We start from the raw sequence: 27,887 nt of genomic DNA, 5'->3' as shown, positions 1-27,887 counted from the left end.
TTTGACAAATGTCTGTCTACATGTGATTTATGCCGAAGTTATTCTTTCAACTATTATGGATCACAAAAGCCTCAATTTAGATCTATTCATGTATATTTACAATAAAACGATAATATTATTAAAAAAAAAATTAGATGATTCGAGAAACATAAACGAATAATCTAATTTAGAAAAAGTAAATAATGTGAGAAACGTGTAAAGTATGAGGGACAAAATTCTGCAAACTTTACAATTAATTTACTGTGTGACAGTGACTCGCCAATACAGTACGTCTACGTGAAAAATCATGATGCATAAATAAATAAATAATTTATTTATTTATTTTTATATTGAATGTATTCATGATTGTAAAAAATAAAAATCAAATAAAATACAAACTAAAAATCTTTGGAAAATGATGACGATATTTCGAATCAGAGTGTGAAAAGGAGAGATACCTCTTTAGCTTCCAAAGACGGTTGCCACGTACTTGTAAGGATCTAGAATGTAAGAGAAGATAGAAGATTTTAAAGTCAAGTAACACGCGAAAAGAAATATAATAAAATATAGGAAGGAACTTTTCAAGAGCATGAGAAGCATGGAATAGAGATACGAAAAATAATTCTTTATTATATTAAGATGAGATAAAACCTATTTTTAATATATGAAAATAATTTAAGATATAATAGTCAAATTGTAAATAATGATATTTATTTTCAAGTGCATGAGAAGCAGATACGAAAAATAATTCTTTATTATATTACGATAAGATAAAACTTATTTTTAATATATGAAAATAATTTAAGATATAATAGTCAAATTGTAAATAATGATATTTATTTTCAAGTGCATGAGAAGCAGATACGAAAAATAATTCTTTATTATATTACGATAAGATAAAACTTATTTTTAATATATGAAAATAATTTAAGATATAATAGTCAAATTGTAAATAATGATATTTATTGTTGTGTTTGGTTTGGTCTTTAAAACTTTTGTGGTTTTAAGGGTATGATTATGCATGTTTGAATATTTTTAAGTGAGATTTTATCAAAAGTAAGTATATATAAGTATATGTTTTTTTTTTGGAAAAAACATAATTTACATTTGCTATTTTGAGTGTATTTTGAGATTTTATCAAAAACTCGTCTTCTTGTATATATGTCATGAGCAAGTAAATGTTTTTTCTATAGGGAAAAAATATAATTTACATTTGCAGATACACTTTGAGTGTATTTTTAGATAATCCAACAAAAAATAGAAGAGAGAAACCCTCCTCATAGCAGCATGTTAGAAGAGAGAAACCCTCCTCGATCTATATTCAACAAATTTACACAAATATGGACATTTATCCAATCATCAAAGTATATATATATATATATATATGAGCAAGTACATGTTATGGAAAAAACAAAATTTAAGCTTTGAGTGTATTTCTAGATAATCCAACAAAAATCGCAAAGGGCATAGCAATATATTAGAGGAGAGAAACCCTCTTGAGTTTATATACAACAAATTTGTCTATAGAGTAAGACTAACATACACATCATGTCATTAGAGACTGGAGACAACATAAAATACAAGATTGCCATGAAACTATGCATATGTATGTATGGGAGAAGGCTATAGGCTAAAAAATATAGCCAAAGGGACTCAAAAAGGTTTGAAAGTCTCTGCCATGAAATAAGACAACAATGGAGAGTTCTTCTTGTAAAATCCTACAAGAAAAATGCAAAAACCATGAACTAAGAACTGTTGACTTTGTGAGCTAAATATGGAGCTATGAGATTCTTCAATTATTAATATGGTATTAATAAAAAGTGAGTTTTCTTTATAATGATATAAATATCTTGTGAATTTACTTGATCAAACTATAAAATATATTAATTAGTAAGTGGAATGGGTATATTAATTAGTAAGTGGAATGGGTATTAAAAGGAGAAAAATAGTATAATAAGTAACACTAACATATACATCCTATCATCAGAGACTAGAGACAACAGAAAATACAAAATTGTCATGAACTATACATAGTTACATATGGGAGAAGGCCATAGGTTCAACAATATAGCCAAAGGGACTAAAAAGGTTTGAAAGTCTCTGCCAAAAAATAAGACAACAATTGAGAATTATTCATGTAAAATCCTACAAGAAAAATGCAAAACCATGAACTAGGAATTGTTGACTTTGTGAGCTAAATCTGTAGTTATAAGATTCTTCATAATTCCATATTTCTCTAGATGGATGTCAACTTTAGATAAACTGTTTGCTTCTTGGTTTCTTTCCCTTGATTGATAGATGTTCTATAATTATTAACATGGTATTAACAAAAAGTGAGTTTTCTTTATAATGATATAAAGATAGTGAATTTACTTGATCAAACTATAAAATATATTAATTAGTAATTGGAATGGTATTAAAAAGAGAAAAATAGAATAATGAACAATTCAATTTAATCAATAAAATGTATAAAAAAAACAAAGGGTGTAGTGTAACTTATAGACATAATGGTTTTTTTCACAACACTTTTTTCTCGTTGATTTTAACCAAATCTGACATAGATTTTTAAAAACTTGAGTTTAAGTTGTTTAATAAGTAGCATTCGAGTGATAGTAGTTTTTTAGCGTGTTGAATCTATTTATGCATTCAAAAATGTATTTTAAACAACGAAAAATCACATTCTTGCTTGAAATTGTATTGTCAAATTCCAGTGGAAAATACTATTTTGTCTATAATTTAGACTACGTTCTCTCTCTCTCTCGCTATATATATATATAGTAGGCATATAAATTAACTGATAAACGCTGATAGACATCAATTCATGATAAGTATAGAAAAGCTTACCCAAGAGGCATTTCACATTGTTTAGATTAAAAATAATCATAAAAATTAACTAACTTATAACTTTATTTTTATTATTAATTATAAAAAGAATTAATAATACCACATACCTAATATGACGCGTTAATATGACAATTTTCTAATTAATTAATTTCATTTAAATTAATTACAAGCGCAGAACTAACTTGGAGATAAATCTTAGCCATCATATGTTTATATTACTATGGAATATCTCCAAACACCGATATGTTTATACTACTATGAATATTCCAACGTTTTGTTTATATTCAATTTTCAAACAAAAATAAACTTTCACATTAATCACATCATTAGGACATGGTTGGAACCAACTAATGTGGTTCATCCTCAGGACAAAGGTGAAAAAATCAATCAATCCTCAAGAATAAACAACAAGGTTGCATCATGGCCTAAAATTAGTAGTTGGAATTAACCCTTAGTAAATTAATTATTAAATTAATTAAAATAATATTATAAATTAATTACTAAAATATTATTTAGTTATTTAACCTTTGTAGTATTATTAATTTTATTTAATTCTTATAATTTAATTTATTTAATAACAATTTATATAAATAAAATAAATTAAGACTAAGTTTATAACTAAATATTGTTTTTATTATTTAATAAATTATTTACTAACTGCTAATTCTTAATTCTGAACCCTTGCATTCATTTTGAAGCAAAATTATTCTACTAGTTTTTGGATTAACCCTTTTTGAACCTCCACTGAGGTTCCTGATGATGAACCTTAGTAGGGGTTCGAAAGAGTTGATCCAAAAACTGGTGTGATCTACCCGGAAGAATTTTGCTTCACAATTGTGAATCACAGAAACCTCCACACTGAGATATAAATTGATTTATTTAATTAAAATAAATAAATTCCTAACCACTATTTTATAACTAAATAATATTTTAGTAATTAATTCCTAACAACTAATTTACAATATTATTTTAATTATTTCGATAACTAATTTACTAACAACTAATTCCCAACTATTAGCTCTAGATACTTTAGTAACTAATTCTCAACAACTAATTTATAATATTATTTTAATTAATTTACTAACGGCTAATTCTCAACTGCTAACTCTGGGCCATGATGCATCCTTGTTATTTATTCTTGAAAATCGATTGATTACCTTTGACTTGAGGATTAACCACATTAATTGGTTCCAAACGTCAACCATATCCTAATGATATGATTAATCCAAAAAACATTACTATTTACAATATAAATCACAAAAATCTTAAATCTAAATAAATATTCATTAATAATATCTTTATTTTTTCCCAAAAACATCCATAAATTTTACTAAAATTCAACATTGCTTCTTATTTTGTATACTTCAAAAATAAGTTAGGAATTGGAACTTCCTACCTTTCATATCACATATAAATGTTTCAATATTTTGCTTAAAAGTTTAAGCATTCAAATGGTTGGCTGCCAAATGAATGTCCTTCCCATATTGACCATTCATTTTATTTGCATCTTACTCATACATTCAAATAAGGATTGTAATTATAATTGGTGATAAAGATGCACCTTATGCACATGTAAATATAATTACTATCATACATACATGCAGCCTTACAATAAGCTTATGCTCTGCAGTCCTTTTCCAATCTATATCTACAAGTCATAAATGGGACTTGTTCAATGCTGTGTAATTATATACCATACAGTGTCTAACTTGACCAAAACTGTCCATGAATTCATTCTGTAACTTCTGAATAAATTATTTGTATTGAATAATTAAAGAAAAATGGACAGAGTCAGGAGCTCTGAGATTGGCGCAATGCAGAAAAAAGCTTGAGCAGTTGGTTGGCTTTCACCTTAGTAGCGGGCGAAGCAGAATCAATCTGCACCAAAACCAGAAGCTTCTTGAATGCACCGACAACCAGAGCCTCGTTCAACAAATCGCCTTCACCGGACTTGAGACAAATTCTCCAGATAATCCCCACAGCATACTCATCGGCATTGTTGGACACGACCAGTAAGCTCTTGACAATGGCGCGCAGCGCGAGTGTATGGTCGTCAATGGCGACCCGGCCTTCTGCTGTGGTGGACAGGGCGTCCAGAATCCCTAGACATTTCTCGCGCACCTTCTTGTCAACACCGTTGGAAAGCAGATCTGTCAATGCAGGAATTGCATCAGCAACCTCTGCAATTTTTACTCTGTTTCTGCTAACTGCACAGAGATTGAACAGAGCATTAAGGCTTGCAATTCGGGCTTCAGATGCATAATTGTCATAGTCCTGGACACCATCATCATCAGATTCTCCTTCCACGAGGCTGATCAGAGATTCAATTATAGGACCCCTTAATCCAATTTCTCTGGCAGAAGCTCTGTCCCTGGTTAGGGATTCAACAAGAATTGCAGCATTCAATCTAGTTTCAATGTCTTCCCCATGGCTCAACAAGAGTTCCAGAGATTTCATCAACTGGGGTCCTCTCAGACGCTGTTTAACTGTATCATCAAGAGAAAAATAGACTAAAATTCCAGCCACATGTCGCAAGATCTCCATGCTCTGCTGAGTAAGACAGAGCTCTGTCAAAACTGGTAGAGCACCGACAACTTGCATATTCTTTCGATTCCGTTCGCTAACTTTTGCCAGACCCTTCAATTTCCTGAGAGCATCCAAGGCCTGGTTCTCGTCGCTGATATTTTCCATGATGCAGCGAATTTTAGAAGGGTCGGCAGGGGACGTAGGGGTGGGGATCCTGTCGAAGCCCTTGGCCACGCACCATTCTTGTATGAGCCTGCGCAGGGTATGATTGGGGACGAGATCTTTGCTCTGCAGAGGCCTCATGGTCATGGGGCATATTTCATTTCCATCGTCCAGCCATTTCTCTATACTGCACCTGTCATAGGTTGTCCCTGTACAGAGGCTAACAGGGTCTTTCATTATCTCTAGCGAAATTGGGCATTTGAAGAACGGGGGAATGAAGGTCGAGATCCTCAAATCGTCCCTTTTCCCTCCGTGCCCTGCTGATTCCAGAGGTCCCATTGATACTATCCTCGATTTATATATAAAATTCTTCGGCTTAAGTGTTGCCCAGGCTGCAAAATATGGTTTTACAGAGTTTTATACAGTATGGTTTCTGAAAATTTGTGTCTGAAATTGTTCAGAGAATGAGCTAACTTGAGTTGGTAGGAGAGGGGAGGGAGGGATGGATAACTCAAGTTAGGAGAGGGGAGGGATGGATATTATAAGAGAGCAGCTCAGGGGAACAGTGCATTGAAATTTTCCAAGGAATCCGCGTTTTTGAATAATTTAAACACGTAACAATGCCGACTTCCATGGGTTTTGGTTGGAATGTTCTGTTATTTCTGATTAAAATAGTATTCCCAAAGCCTGCCCTTTTGACTTTACTGTGTTTGAATTTTACGTTCAAAGGCAATGGATTTCAAAGCCGGGGTCCGGGCGGCATTCTTGTACTAATCTTCGACGACCTGGTTATCATTCTTTGGCTTTTGCGTTTAAATTTTGGATCGGTCAATGGGGAAAAACGTTAAAAATAAATTGGTGACGACGACTTTGACCATGCTGAAACAGTCTGCTTTGCATTTTAGTCGCTACCTACACGGTCGTCGCAGAGTGCGGAACGCGGCTACCGACTATTCCTGCAAATTTAGCGGCCTCGGGATCTATCTTACCCTATCCCTGTACACACACGACAAAGGAGCCGTTGTGTAAATACATTTTACAACGGCTTTCTAAGATGGTACATGCTAATTAGGTCATTATACAAATCAGCGATGGAATTTGATGGGTAAATTGTTCGTCATATGATATGATGATTCTTGAATTTTTAATTTATTTTTTTCGTCAATATTTTACCATAAAATAATTAAAACAAATACTAGAGTTGCATAAATAATCAAATTTAACAAGTGTTTCATATTTGAAATTTCTAGTCCATCAACATTCTATGATAAAATGGTTTAAACATGTATCAGAGTTGCTTAAATAGTAAAATTTCACCGGTGTTTCAGATTTGAAATTCTTATACTAATACAAATACATTTTACCATGGTTTTCTAAGACATGAATTTAGTTCATCATACATCTAAAAATGAATGTTATAATTTTCATCTTAAAACATGTAATGAAACAAATATGGATTTAACATGAGTAGAGAGGGATCCAATTTCTTCAAGTGCAAATCAATTTCTTCATGTGCAATATTTTTTTTATGAACTGACATTATTTAAATATTTTGTATAGTTTAGTTTTTTTTTTTTGGGCCAACATGAGCAAAATTTCAACTTTGATGACGGATGGATAGGGTTACACACCATACTGTGCTGTAGAATGAGCCTCTAAGCGTAATCATTAGAATGTTACAATTTCCATCTTAAAACATGTAATGGAACAATATCACTTGATGTAGGGGACAAAATTGCAATACAGGAAGCCTTGTAGTTGTGTGAGGGCTAGAACATGTAGATAACTCATTAGAGATAAGCTCAATGATGGAAATTGCTGCTAGAACATGTAGATAACTCATTAGAGATAAGCTCAATGATGGAAATCACTACTAGAACATGTAGATAACCCATTAGAGATAAACTCAATAATGGAAATCCCTACTAGAACATGTAGATAACTCATTAGACATAAGCTCAATTATGGAAATCGCCACTTGAACATGTAGATAACTTAATAGAGATAATCCTGATGATAGAATTCACTACTAGAACATGTAGATAGTTCATTAGAGATAAGCCCAATGATGGAAATTGTTACTAGAACACGTTGATAACTCATTAGAGATAAGTTCAATGATGGAAATGGTTACTAGAACATGTAGATAACTCATTAGACATAGACTCAATGATGGAAATTGCTATTAGAACATGTAGCTAATTCATTAAATATAATCTCAATGATGGAAATTGCTACTAGAACATGTAGATAATTCATTAGACATAAGCCCAATGATGGAAATCACTATTAGAATATGTAGATAACTCATTAGAGATAAGCCCAATGATGGAAATCACTACTAGAACATGTGGATAACTCATTGGAGATAAGATCATCGATCAAAATTGTTATTAGAACACGCAGATAACTCATTAGAGATAAGTTCAATGATGGAAATTGCTACTATAACATGTAGATAACTCATTAGAGATAAGCCCAATGATGGAAATCGCTACTAGAACATGTACATAACCCATTAGAGATAAGCCCAATGATGGAAATCACTACTAAACATGGGGTAGCTCATTGATAATGAAAATGGAAACTAAGGTTCTAGGAGAAACCATAAAATTAAATACCAAAAAGAATGTAATAATATGTTAGAGGTAAATTTCCAATAATGAAAATGGTAGCCAAGATACTATGCCTATAAAACAAATCCAAATAGAATATGTGTTGTGGTCAATGTGACAATATTGATTAAAGAAAGGACAATGATGAATCATTTCAATAAAGACAAGGTGTTAAGGACAGTTATGAATCCTTTAAATAAATATGAGGTGTTAAGGGCAATTATGAAACCTTTCAATAAAGACAATGTGTGATGAGCATTGATAGAGATAAGGATTTGGACTTAACATAATGGGCATGGGAGCTCATTCTTGACTTGTGGCATTTTAATTTTTTTCTATATAATTTTGTTATAATGGTAAATAATTGGGCAGATGACTTATGTGTGATGAGCATTGGTAGAGATAAGGATTTGGACTTAACATAGTGGGCATGGGAGCTCATTCTTGACTTGTGGCAAAATATTGGGGCATTTTAATTTTTTTCTATATAATTTTGTTACAATGGTAAATAATTGGGCAAATGAATTTAAATTTATATAGGAGAGAAATTTTCTAGTTATATATATATATATCATAAATGATCATATTTCTAAAAGGGATTATCAATAATTATAAATCAATTTACTATAAAAAAAAACTAGGGAAATAAGAGAAAATACATGTTAAATTCTTAAAGTACGGGCATTTTTTTTTAAATGTAATTGTAAATATTTGTATTAAGAAATGTATGTTTGGGGCAACATTACCTTATAAGTAAAAAATGATTTATTTAAAATATTTCAGAAGCCCATTATTCTAGTTGTCAAAAGGCACAAGCAAAGCTTAAGATACAAAACTCGAATAATATAGTTACTAGTGGTATAGATGGCAAAAATATGTGGAAGCAAAACTATGTGGAAATTCATATGCATATATAATAGCAAGGGGTTCTTCATCATTCTAAGAGGGAACCTATACATGAGTTTAGACAAGGACATTTAGATTCAGTAGTAGGAAACCTTCCTTTGTGACAGAGTTAGAGGATGATACAGAGGAATGAAGATTCCCCCCTAGAGACCAATTGCAAATCTTCAAGCTTCTAATAAAGATTGATGATTTCATCCTCCAATTGTTGGACCTTTGCATGTTGTTAAACAAGAATATCCATGGTAATGGAGATAAAAGGAAGCCAATTGATGAACCTTAAGCTCCACATGCAACAAATCTTCCCCAAAGTCATTAGATTCACAATCTTCAAACAGAAACTGGCCAAGGGAAAGCAACGTTGTAAGTGAGAGAACTTCCTACTGAAACTCTCTTTGACTGAGATGTATGTCATGTTAACATCACCCCAAAATAACGATAAATTTCTATTGTGGAAAATAACAACCCCCATTTTAAATTTTTTTTTTAATACTTGAATTTTCCTTAAAATTTCCTTTAAAAGTAAAAAAACGCCTTTAATTTTATATTTTTGAATGAATTCCATGTATTTTTCAATAAATTATATAATAAGACCCAAGGCCAGAACCACTGTAGTCGAACATATTTCAAATAAACCCTAGTTTCAGGCTTTTTCACGTTAATAAAACTTTATTTCAATTAAACCATGCTCCATATTTCTTTGCTTACATTTCCCAAAGGTTTTCCTTAGGCCATTCACAAGTTGTGCCTTTTAAATCCATCTGAGATCCGCCTTCTAGGACAACTCAACATTTTACATGGGTTCCTCCTCTGCCATATCATGTGGCTTGCAACTAGGCTTATTCATCCTTCACGTCTTCCCCTTTACATGTTTTCTCGGTCCTCTTCCCCAAGAGTTACATACGATTCATCCATTTGAAAGCGTCGAGACAACTCATCGTCAAGTCAACTCACCCTTTCACTCTCTCTTTTGGCCCCACTCACACTTCTTCCTTGCCTTATTATTGGGCATTGAACCTTTCCCTTTCCACATATTCTATCTCCTAGCCATCCCCGCCCCTTGCAATGCGCTAACGCCTTTTTCCTTCAAGGATTTTTCTCCTGGGATGACTCAACTCATCTAAACAACGCTTATACGACCTCTTATTGGAACACATATATTCCCTCTACATGTCATCTCAGAGTCTAGTCATTTTGGTGATCCCTTAAGCATGCCTCCTTTGTTTCTTCTAGGGTCTAACCTCATGGGATGATGTAAACAGCCACAACATCTCACAACTCATTTTCCCTTCAAATAAGAATGTGCTACCTGAGCATTTGTCAAAATAATGTGGCAAGTTGGAATGCATGCCTGTAATAAATTATTATACTTACCACCTTTTCATATGATTAACTATTGCATGCCATTTTTTAATGCATTTTTTATTGATTGAAGTTATATTAAGTTTGCGGGTTATATTGCATTTACTCGGTAAAAACCCTCTAATCCTGGATTTCTTTGTTACATCTTATCACTGTTGAAATCTCTGTACCAATTGTCAGAATGACGAAGCCAAAGAAGAAAACACCTCTGGAACAACTAGTTGGGCCATTTCAAGAGATTATTGATGAGAAGTTGCCAGACTCTTTTCTCTTTTTAGATATTGTATGTACAAGAGACTATGGCATTTCATATTGGAATGCCATGTGTTTCTTGAAGAGGAATTGCCAGCAGAGTATTTTGAAAGGCCAACAGTGGCAATTGCAAACCACAGTGACAATAAAACATCTGAAACAACAAACAAAGATGCTTTCAAATCCTGTATTCATGTTGAGTGTCCCAGGATTATCCATTACAAAAATCTGATTCGTCGGGCAGTGGAGAACATTAATATCACTGAGAGGAAGTTCGTTACCTCAAGAGGAACTATAATTGGTTTCTTCAAGCCTCAACATATACAAGGTATGCACAATTTACCTGAGCCGCATCTAGTATACAATTCCCATTTTGTTGAAAGTTTCATGAAAGAAGAATGCGAGGGTAAAGAAAAAGAAGTTTCTAGCTTGATTAGCGAGTGGAGAAGTGGCCCAAATAAGCACAAGGAAGAATCCTTTGGCATGTATTCCATTCAATCCTTAACTAATCCTTTTTTGTTATGTCGCAACTATGCTCTGTAGGTTGTTTGCCTATCAAAATGTCTCACAATTCCCTAAAGACTGGGCACCTCTCATTCAGAGGGTTGCCAAAAGGTTTATTTTTAATTGGTCTTAGATTTTGTTTGACAATTTAGCTAAACACATTCTTGTTTTCTAATCAAAACAAAAGGCCACTCATAATCCTCCTTTTTACATGTTTGTTTATGTAATGGATGCCATTTGTTTGTCTTTATATTTCCATCTATGGGCTAGAGATGGACACTTGCTGACACTCTTCCCATCCACATTTACCATAGCATATTACGGGAAGAGAACTATTTCAGTCATTTTTATTTCATTTGTCACCTCGTCATGATTCCCATTTATTGGATCATTTTTAGTTCCACACTTCCTAAAATCTTATTGATGGTGCTGGATATTTCCAACACACAGGGGGACCTCCCCAATGTGAAGTCTCAATTAGACCTCACACCATTTGCAGTAGGAGCCCCATCTAGAGTATCAACCCAACCATCATAACTCAAGGTTTTCCTTGGTTGTAATGCAAAACATAAGAGATTACACACATATCCTTTGAAATCAACAAGTAAGTAGACATTGTGGAACACCAATTGCAATGTGGAAAAGGACAATTTCACGAGGGGAGAGATAAGAGTGAGTCTTTGGAAGGAAAGTAATAGTACTAACCTAAGAGAGGCACACGAGAGAAAAGAAAGATTGGTTAGTTATCTAGTGAAGTATTTCACATATACACAACGAACATTAAATAAAATACAACACACATTCAACAAGATAAGTACGAAATCCAATGAAGTAGTTCAATTTATTTAGTACATATGAACATAAAATATACTACAAACATCGAAATAATAGTCTTACAACATTCACGATACATGCATGAATTTTTTGTGGCTCAGTGAGCTTCTAATTATTAAGTGAAAGATCCAAGTACATAGTTACAATGATGAGACACTAGTTCCAATAGTGGAACATTAAGTCACTTCTTGCTTCTCCATGGAATGATCTTCTCTCCTATGTCAAGCTGAAGAAGCCAAAGCTAACTCTCCAAAGCCTAAGCCTCAAAAATCCCTTTGCTTGAGTTATGATGTTTCTTTTATAACAAGAGTAATGACCTTTCAGATCCCCTATGACTCTCAAGCTACCCTAATGACTCTTGGACTCCTAATTGACCTTTGAACTTATATAAGACTCTTTAGTCCACATGTGACTTTTCATATTCCAAATGTGACTCTTGGACTTCCACACATTACATTTTGTCATTTTCTTTTTGATGATACATTATTACATTCCACATAATGTGGCAAGACACACAGACACATGACATTGTGGTGACACTTGTTCAAGCTATGAATTAACATTAATGACATGGAACTTCAGGATGATGTGGCAATGCCAAGCTCTTATCTTATTGTTATGAATTTGGCTTCTCCATGATAGCTCTGATTTGTGCTTCATATTCATGAAAGATTTTCTTTGTGCTTCATATTCATGAAAGATCTGCTTTGTGCTTCATATCCATGAAAGATTTGATTTGTCCTTCATCTTTTACCATACAAAGGGTTTTGGATCAATGCTGGGACCTTTTGAGTTATCATGCAATGTCTTCATTCTTTCATGGTCCAAGATATACTTCATGTCTTCATGATGGTTCTTCTTTGTGCTTCTTCTCTACAAGTGCTTCCTTACTCCTTCTCCTTACTATCTTCCTTGGGCATCTCCTTGCCATGTTGAGGTGGTACACCTACCAATGAAGATCACTCATGACAAGGAAAGATCAGTCTAAAATCATCTATCATATCTCTACCTTGCTCATGGAAGAAGCTGCTTATGATAGGCCTATGAAAGAACTGAGAAGGAAAGCTTGTTGAGGATGGTGCAGTTGAGATTAATAGTGGATGAGAAAGACACCATTTCTCACTAGAACTGTGCCATGCACTATGAGGAGGAGTTCTTCAAGGTTCAACATAGTGGAAAAGTGAAAGGAACAATGTGACGATCCTGTTGACTAAGACTGCACAATGTGCAGGGTTGAAGGGAGAGGAAGACAATGATTGTGCAATTTGACTTGATAGTGACTGAGAGGAGGCCTCACTATGCTCTAGGACTACGCCATGCGCTGGGAGGGAGAGCCGTGAGAAAGTGTTTTGTGCAGTGGGGAAGCTTAGTGGACATGGTTGAAGGCTTGTTGACTAGAGTTGTGTTATGCGCTAAGAAGGAAGAGGACACCTAAAAGGCAACATAATTTTCTTCTTGTGCATTGGGCAAGTTTAGTGGCTAAGGGTTGTGTCATTGCTGACTGAAACTGTGCCTCGTACTAGGAAGGAAGAGGAGTCTTAAAGGGCATCACAGTTTGCCTCAACATAGGCTCACTATATGCCAGAATTGTGATATACACTAGGAGAGGCTCACTAGAAAGATGAATTGCGCAGTTCACTGAGGGAGGCAATAGAAAGCTGGGTCACTTAGCTTAGGAGGGTTTTCATTGCATTGTGAAGGGAGGAGGTCCTTTTCATTGCGAATTTTTCTTTTTCAAGGGGATGGAAGAGGTTCTTGCTATTAATTAAGAGTTATATATTCGCTATGCAAGGAAGAGGTGATAAAAAGTCAATGCAGTAAGTTTGTACAAGCAACAAGGGTTAGGTTACTATGCTTTGAAGGTAGTCAATGCGCCACCTCAAGAGCTGAACTTGAGATAGGCTCAATGCAAAAGTATGGGAAGGGAATTTTGTATCAATGAGGCTCATGAATAGGCTATGTCCATGACCTTATAAGAGGGATAATGCATTCACAACTTGCACTAGGAAAGGGGATCAAGGAGTGCTCCAACTTGGCTAAGTGTGGGACCAATGTAGTGAAAGATAGAAAGTCATCTAAATAAGACTCAAACACAGATCACACACGTGAATGGCATCAAAAAAATCCAGAAAAATGCACAAGACTCATGATCACCATTCACACCTTGAAATGGCAACAAAGTGACACTTATTTCTAAGTGGGACAATTGAAACACCTCATTACGACACTTAGAATACAAGTTGCAACATAAATGTCGAATACGACCAAAAAGTGTGTTAAGTTGTAGGAATGTGTCTAACGCATGTTCTAATGATATGTAGGACCATCTGATGCAGAAAAACGCACTAGAGCTACCTGTAGTGATATAAAAATGTGTGACACATATAGGAGTGAAAACAATCTAAATGGCCACACTTGCAAAAATAGGAAAACATGAAAATGACACTTTCAAAAGGTAAACAAATTGAAAGTGACACATGCTAGAGTGAAGATAACATGAAAACAAAACTTGTTAAAGTGAAAGAAAGCAAAAGAACTAACTGCAAAGGTGAAAGTGACACTTGTGAAAACAAAGGTGCCCAAAAGCGATAGTTAAGAAAACTCACTGAAGTGATAATACAATTGCAACCAAAGTGAGAGGAGAAATGTCAGTAAAGAGTGCACACTGATTGTCGACATAGGTTGCGCAGTGTATGGTATTGAACATTGAGCACACATTATTCCTAGAGATTGCACAAGAGTTATGCATTTAATATTTAAGCTTGCACAAAAGGAAGCGTGTTTATGAGAAAATGTGAGCAAGTGACTTTGACATTTAAAATATTATAAGAAGAAGATTCAAATGTGAAAATTCTTAAAACTAAAATCCTATTGCAACAACTGGTATTATTTATTCTACCTAATAAATTAATTATTCAATTTATTGCTATAACAACATCGAAATAAACACATTGCAACCTTCGCAAATAAAATATTACGGAAATAAAATAGCGTTGGAACTGAGAAATGCTAGCACACACATAAAAATTAACACCATTGTTTTTGGACAAAAGTTCTCAGAAAAACCCAATGCGGGAAAACCAATGCAATAGATAAGGGTTTTATTTTATTATACATCAATGAAATTTGAGTAAAATCTATGGATTCCCAACTGGAAATCCAATCAACAAGTATTTGACAAAAATAATTAGAGAGAAAAATTCTCTCACCCCACATGAAATCCCAGCACTGGCCTCTACAGAAAATTGGTCGTCCAAACCCCAGCGTAAGCCCTTCTGCACTGCTTCTATGCTTCCTTTCACGCGTGTGGCTCAAATCTGCCTTTGCGAAATTTGTTTAGCCTACCTCTTCTGCTGGAAGTGACTCTCCGACACTATGGAAGACTTTATCGACCTCTAGAAACTAAATCGACCTCCTCCTCAGCTAAATCGAGTTGCTTTGCTTCATCTATTGTGAAATCCCTGCGTTGCTTCAACATGGATCACTTATGTCACTTTCTGTTGTCTCTTCGGATCTAGAAAATTCCTCCATAACACTGTCTCTACCCCTCACTAACCCTGCGTCGATCTATGGCTCTCCAGAAGCTGTTGCTGCTCTCTAGAAATTGATCTACCAAGAAAATCGAACTGCAAAAGTATCTTCTCTAAGTGCCCATCAACTTCTTATTATAATCCTCAGTTAGGACTCCGACGACCAAGATTAAATCTTAATCAATGACTAGGATCATCTTGAATTCGACCCATGTGTGTTTCTATATGATTCTAACCTTATCTCAATTAACACTGATTAACTAACCACATTCCCTAAGTTTAGACTTAGCAAATATTTAGAAAACGGTTAATAATATAATTAAGACACTTCTAGGTGGTATTTCCAGAAGCGATTTATGGGTTTTGGAGATATCATGTATTTTATCCTCTCTACCGAATTTCGTGGCTAGAACACATCCGATGCTCTAGAAACTGACACTCCCTCTTAGTGAGGATTGTGTTCTGTCCAACTAGTGCTCCAAAAACTCATGCTGCAACCTACTACATCCTTCTGCTACAACACCCTGTCTCTATATCATCTCTGTCACATTGTTTCTTCACACCCACTATTGCACAACTATGATGTTTCATATGTGTTGTTGCTGACACTACCATATTGCTGCGAAATCTGCATCTGCACTACAACTCCCTCTCATCTATTATTGATGCAACTGCAACTACTTCAACTAAAAAGCATCCAAAATATTGAATCAATTGTGTTCAACATGATTCCTATGTCTCCCGATTCTTGACTGCTACTAGCATCTGCACTATCACTAAAGAATCTACGTTTCTACCAACTCTGCACTAAGCCACCTGCTTTGTTGTCTGCACTGCACTGCGCCCCTCAACATCTGACTGCTACATGTCTGCAACTGTCACTCTGGTACTAACTTCATCAATTGCCATTGATCCATCCTGCTACTGAATATTGTGGGCCCCCGTAGCTAGGTAATGATCCATGAGTTTGACTCCTCAAGGACCCCTACCCAATCTTTGTATCTCTCTGGGCTATAAATCTAAGTCACCCCACCTCACTCTTGGAGGTATGGTTGCCAACATCGTGAAGTCTTCTTCCAATCTGGAGAACAACTAGTTAATCTTAGTCGACACTACTTGTTGGTCTTGATTCTCCAACTTTTCCTTCTTCCTAAGAGGACACCGCATGTTGTAGTGACCGAGCTCACCACATCTGAAGCACTTGACCTTTGAAAATTCCTCCTTCTTCTTTCTCTGCGCCCCCTACCCCTGACTGGGACCCTTTGATGTGAGGGCCAAATTTTCCTCCTCCTTCACCATCTTTGATCCGCTGCTACTGTTGCCACTAATGGATCTCTTCAATAGAGCTCGTCTCAACTCTTCCTACTACGAATCAACCCACATTCTATCCCATCCTAGTAATGTGTCTCTACCCAATATACTATGGACGAAGACCTGCAATCCTCTAAGACATTATTGAGTTCCAATCGCACTAACTCTGAAGGTTGAGGTGCTTCCCCAATAGCTGAAAATTTGTCTCAGACCTCTTGAATCTTAGTGAGGAAGGGATGTATGCCTTCCCCCTTCTGCATCCTGATGCATCTCAGCTTCTCCTCTAGGAACATCTTATGCTGCTCAGAAGTACCTTGGTATATCATGGAGAGAAAATCCCACATTTCTTTGGTCGTTCCCTTGGCCGTGATATGTGAGACTATATGATCCCAGACTCCATCTAGGATCAACCGCTTCACCCACGCCATCTCCTTCCTATATTCTTTAAGTTGGTCTACATCATGAGGAACTACCACTACATTATCAATGTAAGCTTTTAGGCATTATTCATCTAGAAGGAAGGACATCCTAGCCTTCCAGATGACATAGTTGGATGATCCATCCAACCTATCTTGATCTCTATGCCCTATAGTGGCTGTAGTGTCCTATCTAGGGTGCTAGACTAGGCTATATTTATTATCGACCAGGATGCGTAAACTTAGAGGCATGCGTCTAAAGTATATAGACATAAAGGATTATTAGCTAAGTGGTTATGATGGTAGGTCACAGGACTTCTTTACGGAAGACTGAGGTATGTTACCTATCACCCAAACACCTAGGTCACTCAGTTAATCTACCTAATTACCACACTGTCACTCAATTCATTTATCAAATTAAAACACTGTGTATCACTTCAAACCAAGATTTCAATCTCCTTACAGAGACACCATGCACGAAACCCCTGTTTAACAAATACTCAACATTCACTAATATTCATGCAAGCTAAAGACATCTAGAAATTATAAACATACTTTGAAATGAAAGCAAAGTTCATAACATTGCTTTAGAGGACAACAGAGGATCGAATCCCTTACAGGATACGATTCACGATCCCAGTGATGAACTGTTCAAGCGATCTCATAAACATAAACCATACGCATTCGATTGAAATCAACAACCAATTCTAATTACTGTGCATGTCATGTAATACCCTAAGTTGCAAATGAAAAGGAAATAACAGTATACCAGTTTAACGCAGGGCCCGTCCGCATTCCAGAGGTATACTGGACTGTGGTTCAACCGATTATCAAATCAACGCAACAAGACAAAGATCGTAACTGTAACTGTGTTCTTGATATTAAGTTCAAACTCTGTTTCAAACGATACAACGATTACCCATACATTGATTACACAGGACTGTATTTACATATGTGTTTACAACCCTTACATTTCGAAAACGAATGTACATTCATGATATGGTTGTTGCCGCTTTTATCATGTCGAGATTTTTAAAATGTTTCTATCCTAAACTGATTTCAGAAAGGAACAAAACTAAATCAATTTAGAATGCTTTGCTGTTGCTGCCTTTGTCGCCAACATGCTATACTTTGACCACTGTTGACCGCGCATGTAGGAAGGTCGATTCTGCTGTAGGATAGGTATTCGTCCATGCTTGGACATTCTACTTTTCATCCCTACCCTTCGTTCTAGCCCAGCTGTCATGCCCCATGTCAAACAATGAACCAATTACAGGATGTTGGAACTTCCTGTAGCCATTTTACCAAAAATCCCTAATTCTTTAACATAAAACTCCTAAATCAATTTCAATGCATTTTAATAACTATAGGACTATTAACTAATCAATTTCCAAGGGTTCTAAGAGATATATGATGGAAAGAAGTAGGAAAATGATATGTTTTAGGAGGAAACAGGAGGTCATAGGATGGTACCAACATCTCTCCCCGACTTAATGAATTAGCATGTCCTCATGCTAACCCCGAAGTGCTTCCCTTGAACTCTGTCCCTGCCTGGATCTCTGCTGCCTTTAGCAATGTGTCCACATTCTTTTTCACCTGGGCATCTTTCTGACCATGGAGCTCCTGCTTTAATCTTTTGTATTTTTCTTTGAGGGTCTTCTTCTGGTTGTACCACTTGGTGGCCCATTTACAAATATCCGTTTGCTCAGCCTCAAGTTCACTGATTCGCTCCCTTAACTTTTCATTCTTCTGCTGAGTCTCTTTACTCTGCGCTCGGAGCATCTCATTTTCTTTCTTGATAACCTTTTCTAACATATTAGCCTCCATGAGTTCTTCCTTCAATTTCTCAATTTGTTTCTCCAGTTTCTTCTGTTTCTTAATGGGAGGTGGTGAACCTTTTTCTTGCCTGTTATGGCTTTCAACTTCTATATCAGCTCCTGGTCCTGGTGGTGAGTGGTCACTACTTTCAATATCCATTGGTATAGGTGCATTGGATTCAAGCTGGTCTTCTTGTAACTGGGCTTTCGGTGCTCTCCTTGTTCTTCTTGAATAAGTGGTGAAAATTTTATCTTGCTCTGCCTTCTGAGCATCTTCTTTTCTCATTTTCCTAGTCCTTATGCTGCTCATAGGTGGAGGTACCTTGCTGGATTTGGATACTGGGATCTCTTCATCGATATCCTTCATGAAACCTGAGTTCTCCTGCAGTTCTTCTTTATCTTCCTCATCTTTAATTTGATTAGCAGCTAAGAACTCCTTCCACGGTTTCCCTCTTCTCTGCAATTCATGCTCAATAAGAATTTTAATTAAGCCAAAGTGATATAGGCTCTTGTCCTCATTGCCCTTCTGCTTTTGTATGGTCTTCGACATCTTGGTTAAGCTTTGTAATAGAAAATATGGTAGGCTGATAACGCATTGTCTTTTCAAGTGTAGCAGTAACTTAATATGGTATAGATAGACAATACTATAATGGCCTTCGCAGGTTACGAATTTTTGGAGAATATAGACCATCTCATCCCAGGGATGCATCAACCAACTCCTTGGAACACCTTTCTTCTAGTTAACTGATGAGACTCTGGATCTAGACATAAATTGAGTCCACGATTTCTCTTTAAATTGCTTTGTTTTAAAGTACTTCTCCCCTTCTGGGCTAATCCCTATTGACTGGGCTATGGTGTCCTCTGAAACCCTGAATGAGAAGTTACCTATCAGGGCTTTCTCTCCATTGAATGTGAAAGCAAATTGTTTGGTAACCTCTTCATTACTTCCATGAAATTTCTCTAAAAATGGCAACCACTGTATCTCTCTGAGAATCGAAATGCAATCTTCATGATATTGAGAACTGTCAAACAGGCTCGGCTCCACCCTATTGGTCATTTTGACAGAGGGTCGTGCTCTAGCAATTTCAACAAAGAAATTTCAATTTGTTACCTGGTGTGTCGCTCCCTTAATATCCAGTATGATGCTCGGTCGGTCGACTGTCTTGTGACTTTGGTGGGAGTCGAAACCGAATGGTTATATTTCCCTCTTGTGGCGCTCACTGCCTTCAATCCTTGTCGAAACCAAATGGTTATATTTCCCTCGTTGTGGCGCTCACTGCTTTCAATCCTTACTGTGGAAGTCACGGGAGTCAAATGCTAGCGTGAAATAACTGAGAATGATGGTGAAATAACCACTATACTTACTTCATAGTGTATTCATCCTTTGGAATAGAGGAATGGCTGTACCGCTTGTATAGATGTCATCATAGGAGCGCTGGAAGCGTATATGCAATACTGGGGTATGATTTCAAGGAGTCCTCTGAATCATTTGACCACGTCGGGTGGTGGAATCATAATTCGGCCGTGTGGAATACAATGAATAGGCCCGCTTTAACATTTGTTTCCTTCCCTTTTTTTTTAAAAACACAATCCACCACGTGTCCTGTTTCTATTGGTAACCGGCCAAATGGAAGATGTTGGTATGACTGTAGGGTGCGGTTGGCATAACAAGGTTGATATGAAAAGGGGTAATGGATTTAGAAGTATGAAATAGGTTGGGGTATGACAGATGATAAGAATTAACAGTGAGATAAGGGATGATGGAAAATGTAGTGCCCTTGAAATCGATCATAACAGTCACAGTCATTAAAATTAACATTAAAAATTAATCTAAGAAATTAAATGTTAAGAATAAGGAACATATTACACTTTTGTTGGTTATTGTTGCATTTACATGCTGAGTAGGATTGGCATTGGCATTGGCATTGCTGACTATTCTTTGTTGTTCATCACAGGTCCCCTGAATAGATTCGAATGCAACAGGTCCCTCTGAAATATTGAAGATGTTCATGCAGCTCCTTATATGTATACAGGTTCCTTGAGCTTGGGTTTTTTATGGAGTCTTGGTGCCCAACAACCTGTGAATCCTTGTAGAAACTTGATGAAACTTTGTTGAAGTAGCCCTGAAGTATCAATCTCTTAACAGGTCCCTTCTATGTGTCTTAAACAGGTCCCATTACTGCTGGTGTTGGTAGCATGGTCTTCTGGACAGAACAGGTCCCCCTGCATAATGTTTATAACCAGGTCCCTCTGAGATAAAACAATGACAAAACAACTTATTTATTGAAATCTGGAATGCTGGAACAAACTGCTTTGAAGATGTACAGTGAGGAGATGAGATAAGAAATCTTTAAGAATTTACAATGGAGAGATAAGAGAACAAAATGCTGATGCTTCTCTCCCCGACGAAAGAGTTGACTTGTCCTCAAGTCATGATTCAGTTGATACATGAAACAGTGAACAAAAGAAAGAGAATTCTTACCCGCCAACGAATTGGTTTTCAAGTAGGAATTCGCGGTTAGAGTGTGCGAGACGCTGGTTTTCACATCTAACCCATTGTTATTAATTTTTTTTTATTTATATATATATATATATATTTTTTTTTTTTGTTTTGTGTTTTTTTTTTTTAAATTTTCTTTTTGAATTTCTAAATTGAAAGGAAATGAACTAAGGCAGGGATACTGCAGCTGAGGGCTGCAATATCTCAACCTCTCTTTGCTGAGATAATGTATGGAGAAAATCTTGCTTGCTGATGGGCTTAGTGTATAGTTTCAGGCGATGACCATTGACAGTAAAAGAATGACCTTCTCCATCAATAGTTTTGAGTTTGACTGAACCATTGTCATAAGCCTGAATAATTTGGTATGGGCCCATCCAATGGGTGGTAAACTTGGCTTTATGATCTCTGAATTTAGAGTCAAAAAGTAAAGCCCAGTCACCTTGCTTGAACTGCTTCTTCTTGATATGTGCATCATGCCACTGCTTCCTTTGTTTTGCATGAGGATTGTGGTTTCCTCTGCTTGCTGCCTCATTTCATCCAACTGGTTTAACTGCTGAATTCTCTCTTGTTGTGCTTGGTCCAAGTCAATTTGCAAATCTGCAGCCAGTTTAAAAGTATGTATTTGAAACTCAATAGGAAGCATTACCTCTTTGCCGTACACCAACTGATATGGTGTAAATCCTGTAGTATTCTTCCACGTAATTTTGTAAGCCCAGAGTGCATCTTTGAGCTTCTCTTCCCAATTCTTCCTGTTCATTGCCACAATTTTAGTAATGATCCCTTCCAAAGTTTTGTTTGTGGATTCCACCTGCCCATTGGCCTGTGGATGGTAAGGGGTACTTTTCCTATGCTTGATTTGGTATTTGTCTGTGATGTCCTTCACTAGCTTTGAGGTGAATTGAGTACCTTGATCAGTCACTATTTCCCTTGGTACTCCATACCTTACAAAAATCTCTTCAAAAAGGAAATTTACCACTGTGTGTTCGGTGGCTCTAACCAGTGCTTTTGCTTCAGCCCACTTTGTGACGTAATCAATACAGACTAAGATGTACTTCTTACCATTGGAGGTTGGGTTAATGGGTCCTATAAAGTCTAGAGCCCATTTGTCAAATGGATCTAGGTGAACTTGGGGCTGAAGGGGCATCTCATCTGTAGCTGTTGGCCTGCCCATTCTTTGGTAGTTGTCACAACTCTTTACATACTTCTTGGCATCCTTGAAAATGGATGGCCAGTAGTATCCAAGAGTAAGAACTTTGAATGATGTCCGCTTAGCTGCAAAATGCCCACCACACGGTTCATCATGGCAAGATTTTAAAATATCAATTACCTCATCATTTCTTACACATCTTCTAATGATCATATCATAACCAGTGTAAAATAAATCGCCATTAAGCCATGAATATCTAGCACTTTGTTTGACTAGTCTCTTTTTTTCCTTTGTAGTAAAGTGTGGAGGTGTCCTTCCTGTAGACAAATAATTGGCCAAATCAGCATACCAAGGATTTACTATGGAAATTGCAAATAAATTTTCATCTGGAAAGGAATCTTCAACCGGAACAACCTCACCTGGATTTTGCAGTCTAGAAAGAAAGTCTGCCACCTGGTTCTCTTTGCCTGGTCTATCTAACACTGTGATGTTAAATTCCTGTAACAATAATAACCATCTGGTAACTCTGCCACTAGTTATTGGTTTATTCATTAAATGTCTAATGGCAGAATGATCAGTATGTACAAATACCTCATAACCAGTTATATAATGTCGGAATTTATTCACAACATATATGATGGCAAGTGTTTCCTTTTCTGTGACTGTGTAGTTTAACTCTGCAGGTGTTAGATTTTTGCTAATGAAATAAATGGCATAATTACAAGATTCCTCTTTTTGGCCTAATGAGGCACCCACTGCAGTGTCAGATGCATCTGTAAAGATATGAAATGGTAGGCTCCAATTAGGCCCTCTCAAGACTGGTGCGGTTGATAACTTCTTTTTGAGTAGTTCGAATGCTTGTTGGCAGTTCTCATTCCAGTTGAAAAGTACATCTTTGGTTAGAAGTTTAAACACAGGTAAAGATATTTTACTAAAATGTTCAATAAACCTTCTGTAATAGCTTGCATACCCAAGGAAACTTCTTACCTCTCTTTGATTCTGTGGAATTGGCAAATCAACAATGATCTGGATCTCTGCTGGGTCAACTTTGATGCCTTGAAAATAAATATAGTGGCCTAATACTATCCCTTCGTTTAACATCATAAAGCACTTTTCATTGCTGAGGGATAGATTAGCTTCAATACATCTTTTCAAAACTCTCTCAAGGTTTTCTAATGCATGTTCAAATGAATTGCCATACACTGAAAAATCATCCATGTAAACTTCAACACAATCATGAATTAAATCAGCGAAAATAGCTAACACAGCTCTCTGAAATGTAGCTGGAGCGTTGCAAAGTCCAAATGGCAAAACATTGTAAGCATAAGTGCCCCAAGGACAGGTGAATGTGGTTTTTTCCTGGTCTTCTGAGGCTATCTTGATCTGGTTGTAGCCACTGAAACCATCAAGAAAAGAAAATGATGATTTCCCAGCTAGGGTGTCTAACACTTGGTCAATAAATGGTAGTGGGAAATAATCTTTGAGCGTTGCTTTGTTCAGCTATCTGTAATCAACACAAATGTGCCACTTACCATTTTTCTTGGGCACTATAACCAATGGGGATACCCACTGACTGTCAGAAATAGGATATATGAAATTAACTCTCAAAAGTTTTTGCAATTCTTCTCTGACAATATCTTGGAGCATGGGGTTCATTCTTCTCTGTGGTTGCCTCATTGGTTTAATGGTGCTATCTGTATAAATATGGTGAGTGCATGTGTCGGGGTGAATTCCATGCATATCAATGTAGTCCCAAGCAAAGGATTTCTGGTATTTTCTCAATAGTCGAATCAATTTCTCTTGCTGAAATGAGTCTAGGTGATTGCCTATGTTCAGAGTTTTCCCTGGACTAATCTCTATGATCTGACTCTATGTGTTGGTAATGGATTGAACTGGAAAAATGTCGTGAAATGTGGTTTGCAAAGATTGAATGGTGCATGTTTCCTGAAAGTTTTGGGCCAAAAGTACATCTGCAGCATGATATTGGTCATTTCTCAAATTTTCGGACATATCAGGTTGAGAAAGGAATAATTCTACCAAATCATTATTGTCTTGTTCTTGGAAATCATAGATTTGGTCAATGCTAAAAATAGATCGTACTTCTTCTTTATCATTGAATTTATCATCAAGCCACAAATTGTGTGTTACTGCTGGTGATTGTGCCGATGGATAAAGAGTGAGTTATTTTCTTTCGGTCCCTCTGGAAATGATCATGTTGCCCGATCGACATCCTATGAATGCATCAGCAGTCGCTAACCATGGTCTACCAAGGATGATAGGGTGCCCTCCTAAATTGGATTTGGGTTGAAGAACTAAGAAATCCACTGGATACTCCCAAGAGTCCAGTGAGACAATTATGTCCTCCAAAATCCCTTCAGGAATCACTTTAGACCTATCAGCTAGTTCTAGAACAATCGTTGTATGTTGCAAATTTATGAGCTGGAGTGTTCTCATGGTTTCAAGAGTCATGACATTGATTGCGGCCCCAAGATCTATCAAAGTGTTTGGAATTTGTATGTTGTTAATGATGGTGGTCACTTTGGGAATGCCAGGATCAACATACTTTTCCATGGAGATGGTATTGGTCATAAGGCCTGCTAAATGTCCTATAACATGAATGGTTTGAGGATCAATCCTTTTTCTAGCAGGCTTCTTGAGGCATATGTCTTTGATGGCTTTAGTATAGATGGGAATGTCTTTTATAGCTTGCAGCAGTGGAATTTTTATGTAGACATTCTTGAGTTCATCTAAGACATCAAACTGTGGTATAGACAGTGGAGGTTTTATTTGGACCAACCGGTCTGGAAAAGGTGGATGCAGTGGTTGCATCTGCTTGTCTTTGGTATCATCGTTTGGTTTTCTTTGATTTGTCATTTCATTTTCATTTTCTGTGTTTTCTTCTTGCTTATCTGTTATTGGAGAATCTTTGTGGAGTACCCTACCAGACCTCAAGTTGATATTTTGCAAGGGTAGTGTGGAATATGAGGTTCCCTCTTCTACATTGTAGGCTGGCCTCTCTGCTCTATTATTTGGATTTGGGACAGTTTGAGAAGGAATTTGAGTGGGTCTGGGAGGTTGTGAGTTAGCTGGAAATTGCAGTTGTGGTGGATTATTGGTGGAGGAGCAGGCAGTGCTTGTTGAGTAGGTTGAGGCTGATAAACAACTTGCTGAGGATACTGCTGGTATGGTTGAGAATGTGATGAATACGACTGATGGTATTGCTGATATGGTTGTGAATATGGTGGGTATGATTGAGGGTATGTATGATAAGATTGAGAGTACTGTTGAGACGGTCTCCATTGTTGCTGTGGTTGGTTTTGGTGCTGCCATGGCATGGGTACATTCCATGAGTTCTGTGCATACATTTGATCATTTATAGGAAATTGCAAATTTTGATTTGGAAACATACCTTGAGGTGCTGGCCTTGGCTGCCATGGTCTCTTTGTGCCCATGTAATACACGTTTTCCATCTCTGCATTGGCTGCCATATTACAGTTCTGCAAAACCTAAACATTAGGACAGTTAAACATATCATGATGTTCAGTACAGAAAGCACAAACTTGGATGTTTTCTAGTGGGCAGTCTTTTAATGCATGTTTCTTCCGGCATTTTGGGCAGAAGATAGCCATTATCTGATCTTCATCTTCTTGTTTCTTCTTAGCTTTTAAAGTGTCAATTTGGTTCCCTAGGGTGCTTAACAGATCTGTTTTAAACTCTTCTAAAAGATTCCCTATTTCAGCCCTTGTGACACTTGCGGAGGCAGATTTCGTGACTTTGGATGACAGGGTTCTTTTTCCCATTTTAGCTTTACTCCTTGAATACTTTTCGCACAACTCAACGATTTCTTCAAAGGGTAAGGCAGAAATGTCACCTTTGCCCATCAAGTTAAGATCATCCATGTATTCCTCTCGGATACCTTTCAAGAATATTGTGCGGATCAGATCAAGAGGCATAGTTCGGTGTTTGGATTTTTGTAAGTTGTAGACAAACCATTCTAAGTATTCCTCTAAGGTTTCATCCTCTTGCTGGCTCATTCTAAAGATATCATCTTTAGAATCTTTGGATCTGCAATAAGGCTGATATTTCCTTAGAAATATTCTCCTCATGCCATCCCAATCAACTATAGCATGCTCACCAAGCCTCATGAACCATCTTAAGGCTGATGCTTTTAATGTCGCTGGGAATAGTCTAAGCCTATGGGAATCATCTGTATAGCCATATGTTCGACATACAATGTCAAACTCGAACAAGAATGAGTCTGGATCTTCCGAAGCCATACCATAGAAGTTTGGTAGCACGGAAGGGGGTATGTTTTTCATTTTGATCTCATCATCTTCTTGTGGTTCATGTATAGGAAACTTAAAAGTTGACTCCTCTTCATCTCCCTGTCCTTGATGTGGTACTGATCCAGCTCCTTCCTCAGCCATTCTAATAGGTCTCTCTGTGTCAGTTTCACTTGTTTGATAGAGGAGATTAAAGAAAGATTGTTCGGTCACTGTGCTACTTTCTCCTTGTGTGGAAGATCTAGGAAAGTGCTTCTTCTGCGATTTATGTGTGAATAAAGTTTGCCTTTCGATGAGGGTAAGTCTCTGTCCTGACTTTTGTTTTTCTTCTAATGCTTGGATGACTTCCTCAGCTGGTGTTGTATTCCCTAAAGAGTCTGCTCCTGATGATGATGGGTTAGTTTTTAGATGGTGGGGGGTTTTTACAAATCTACCCTGACTGTCTCTAAATCTAGGCATAAATGAACATGATTTCTAACTGTTTTTTTGTTTATTGAATTTTTTTCTTTTTAAATCCTTCAAGTACGCCTCCCCGGCAACGGCGCCAAAATGTAGTGTCCTATCTAGGGTGCTAGACTAGGCTATATTTATTATCGACCAGGATGCGTAAACTTAGAGGCATGCGTCTAAAGTATATAGACATAAAGGATTATTAGCTAAGTGGTTATGATGGTAGGTCACAGGACTTCTTTACGGAAGACTGAGGTATGTTACCTATCACCCAAACACCTAGGTCACTCGGTTAATCTACCTAATTACCACACTGTCACTCAATTCATTTATCAAATTAAAACATTTTGTATCACTTCAAACCAAGATTTCAATCTCCTTACAGAGACACCATGCACGAAACCCTTGTTTAACAAATACTTAGCATTCACTAATATTCATGCAAGCTAAAG

The 27,887-nt window shown here is 36.5% G+C and overlaps 1 protein-coding gene across 1 annotated transcript; it reads right to left on the bottom strand.

Moving 5' to 3' along the window:
• Window positions 1-4,165: 4,165 nt before the first annotated feature.
• LOC149206057 (U-box domain-containing protein 25-like) lies at window positions 4,166-6,120 on the bottom strand. Its single transcript, XM_089393620.1, has one exon. The coding sequence runs from the start codon at window positions 5,848-5,850 to the stop codon at window positions 4,615-4,617; it is 1,236 nt and encodes a 411-aa protein (XP_089249746.1). The 5' UTR covers window positions 5,851-6,120; the 3' UTR covers window positions 4,166-4,614.
• Between the last annotated feature and the right edge of the window lie 21,767 nt (window positions 6,121-27,887).

The sequence above is a fragment of the Pinus tabuliformis genome, chromosome 1_2 (assembly GCF_031772625.1).
Source record: "Pinus tabuliformis cultivar Carrire ecotype Pingquan chromosome 1_2, CPIR1, whole genome shotgun sequence".
NCBI lineage: Eukaryota > Viridiplantae > Streptophyta > Pinopsida > Pinales > Pinaceae > Pinus > Pinus tabuliformis.
This window is presented reverse-complemented; position numbering and strand designations above follow the sequence as displayed.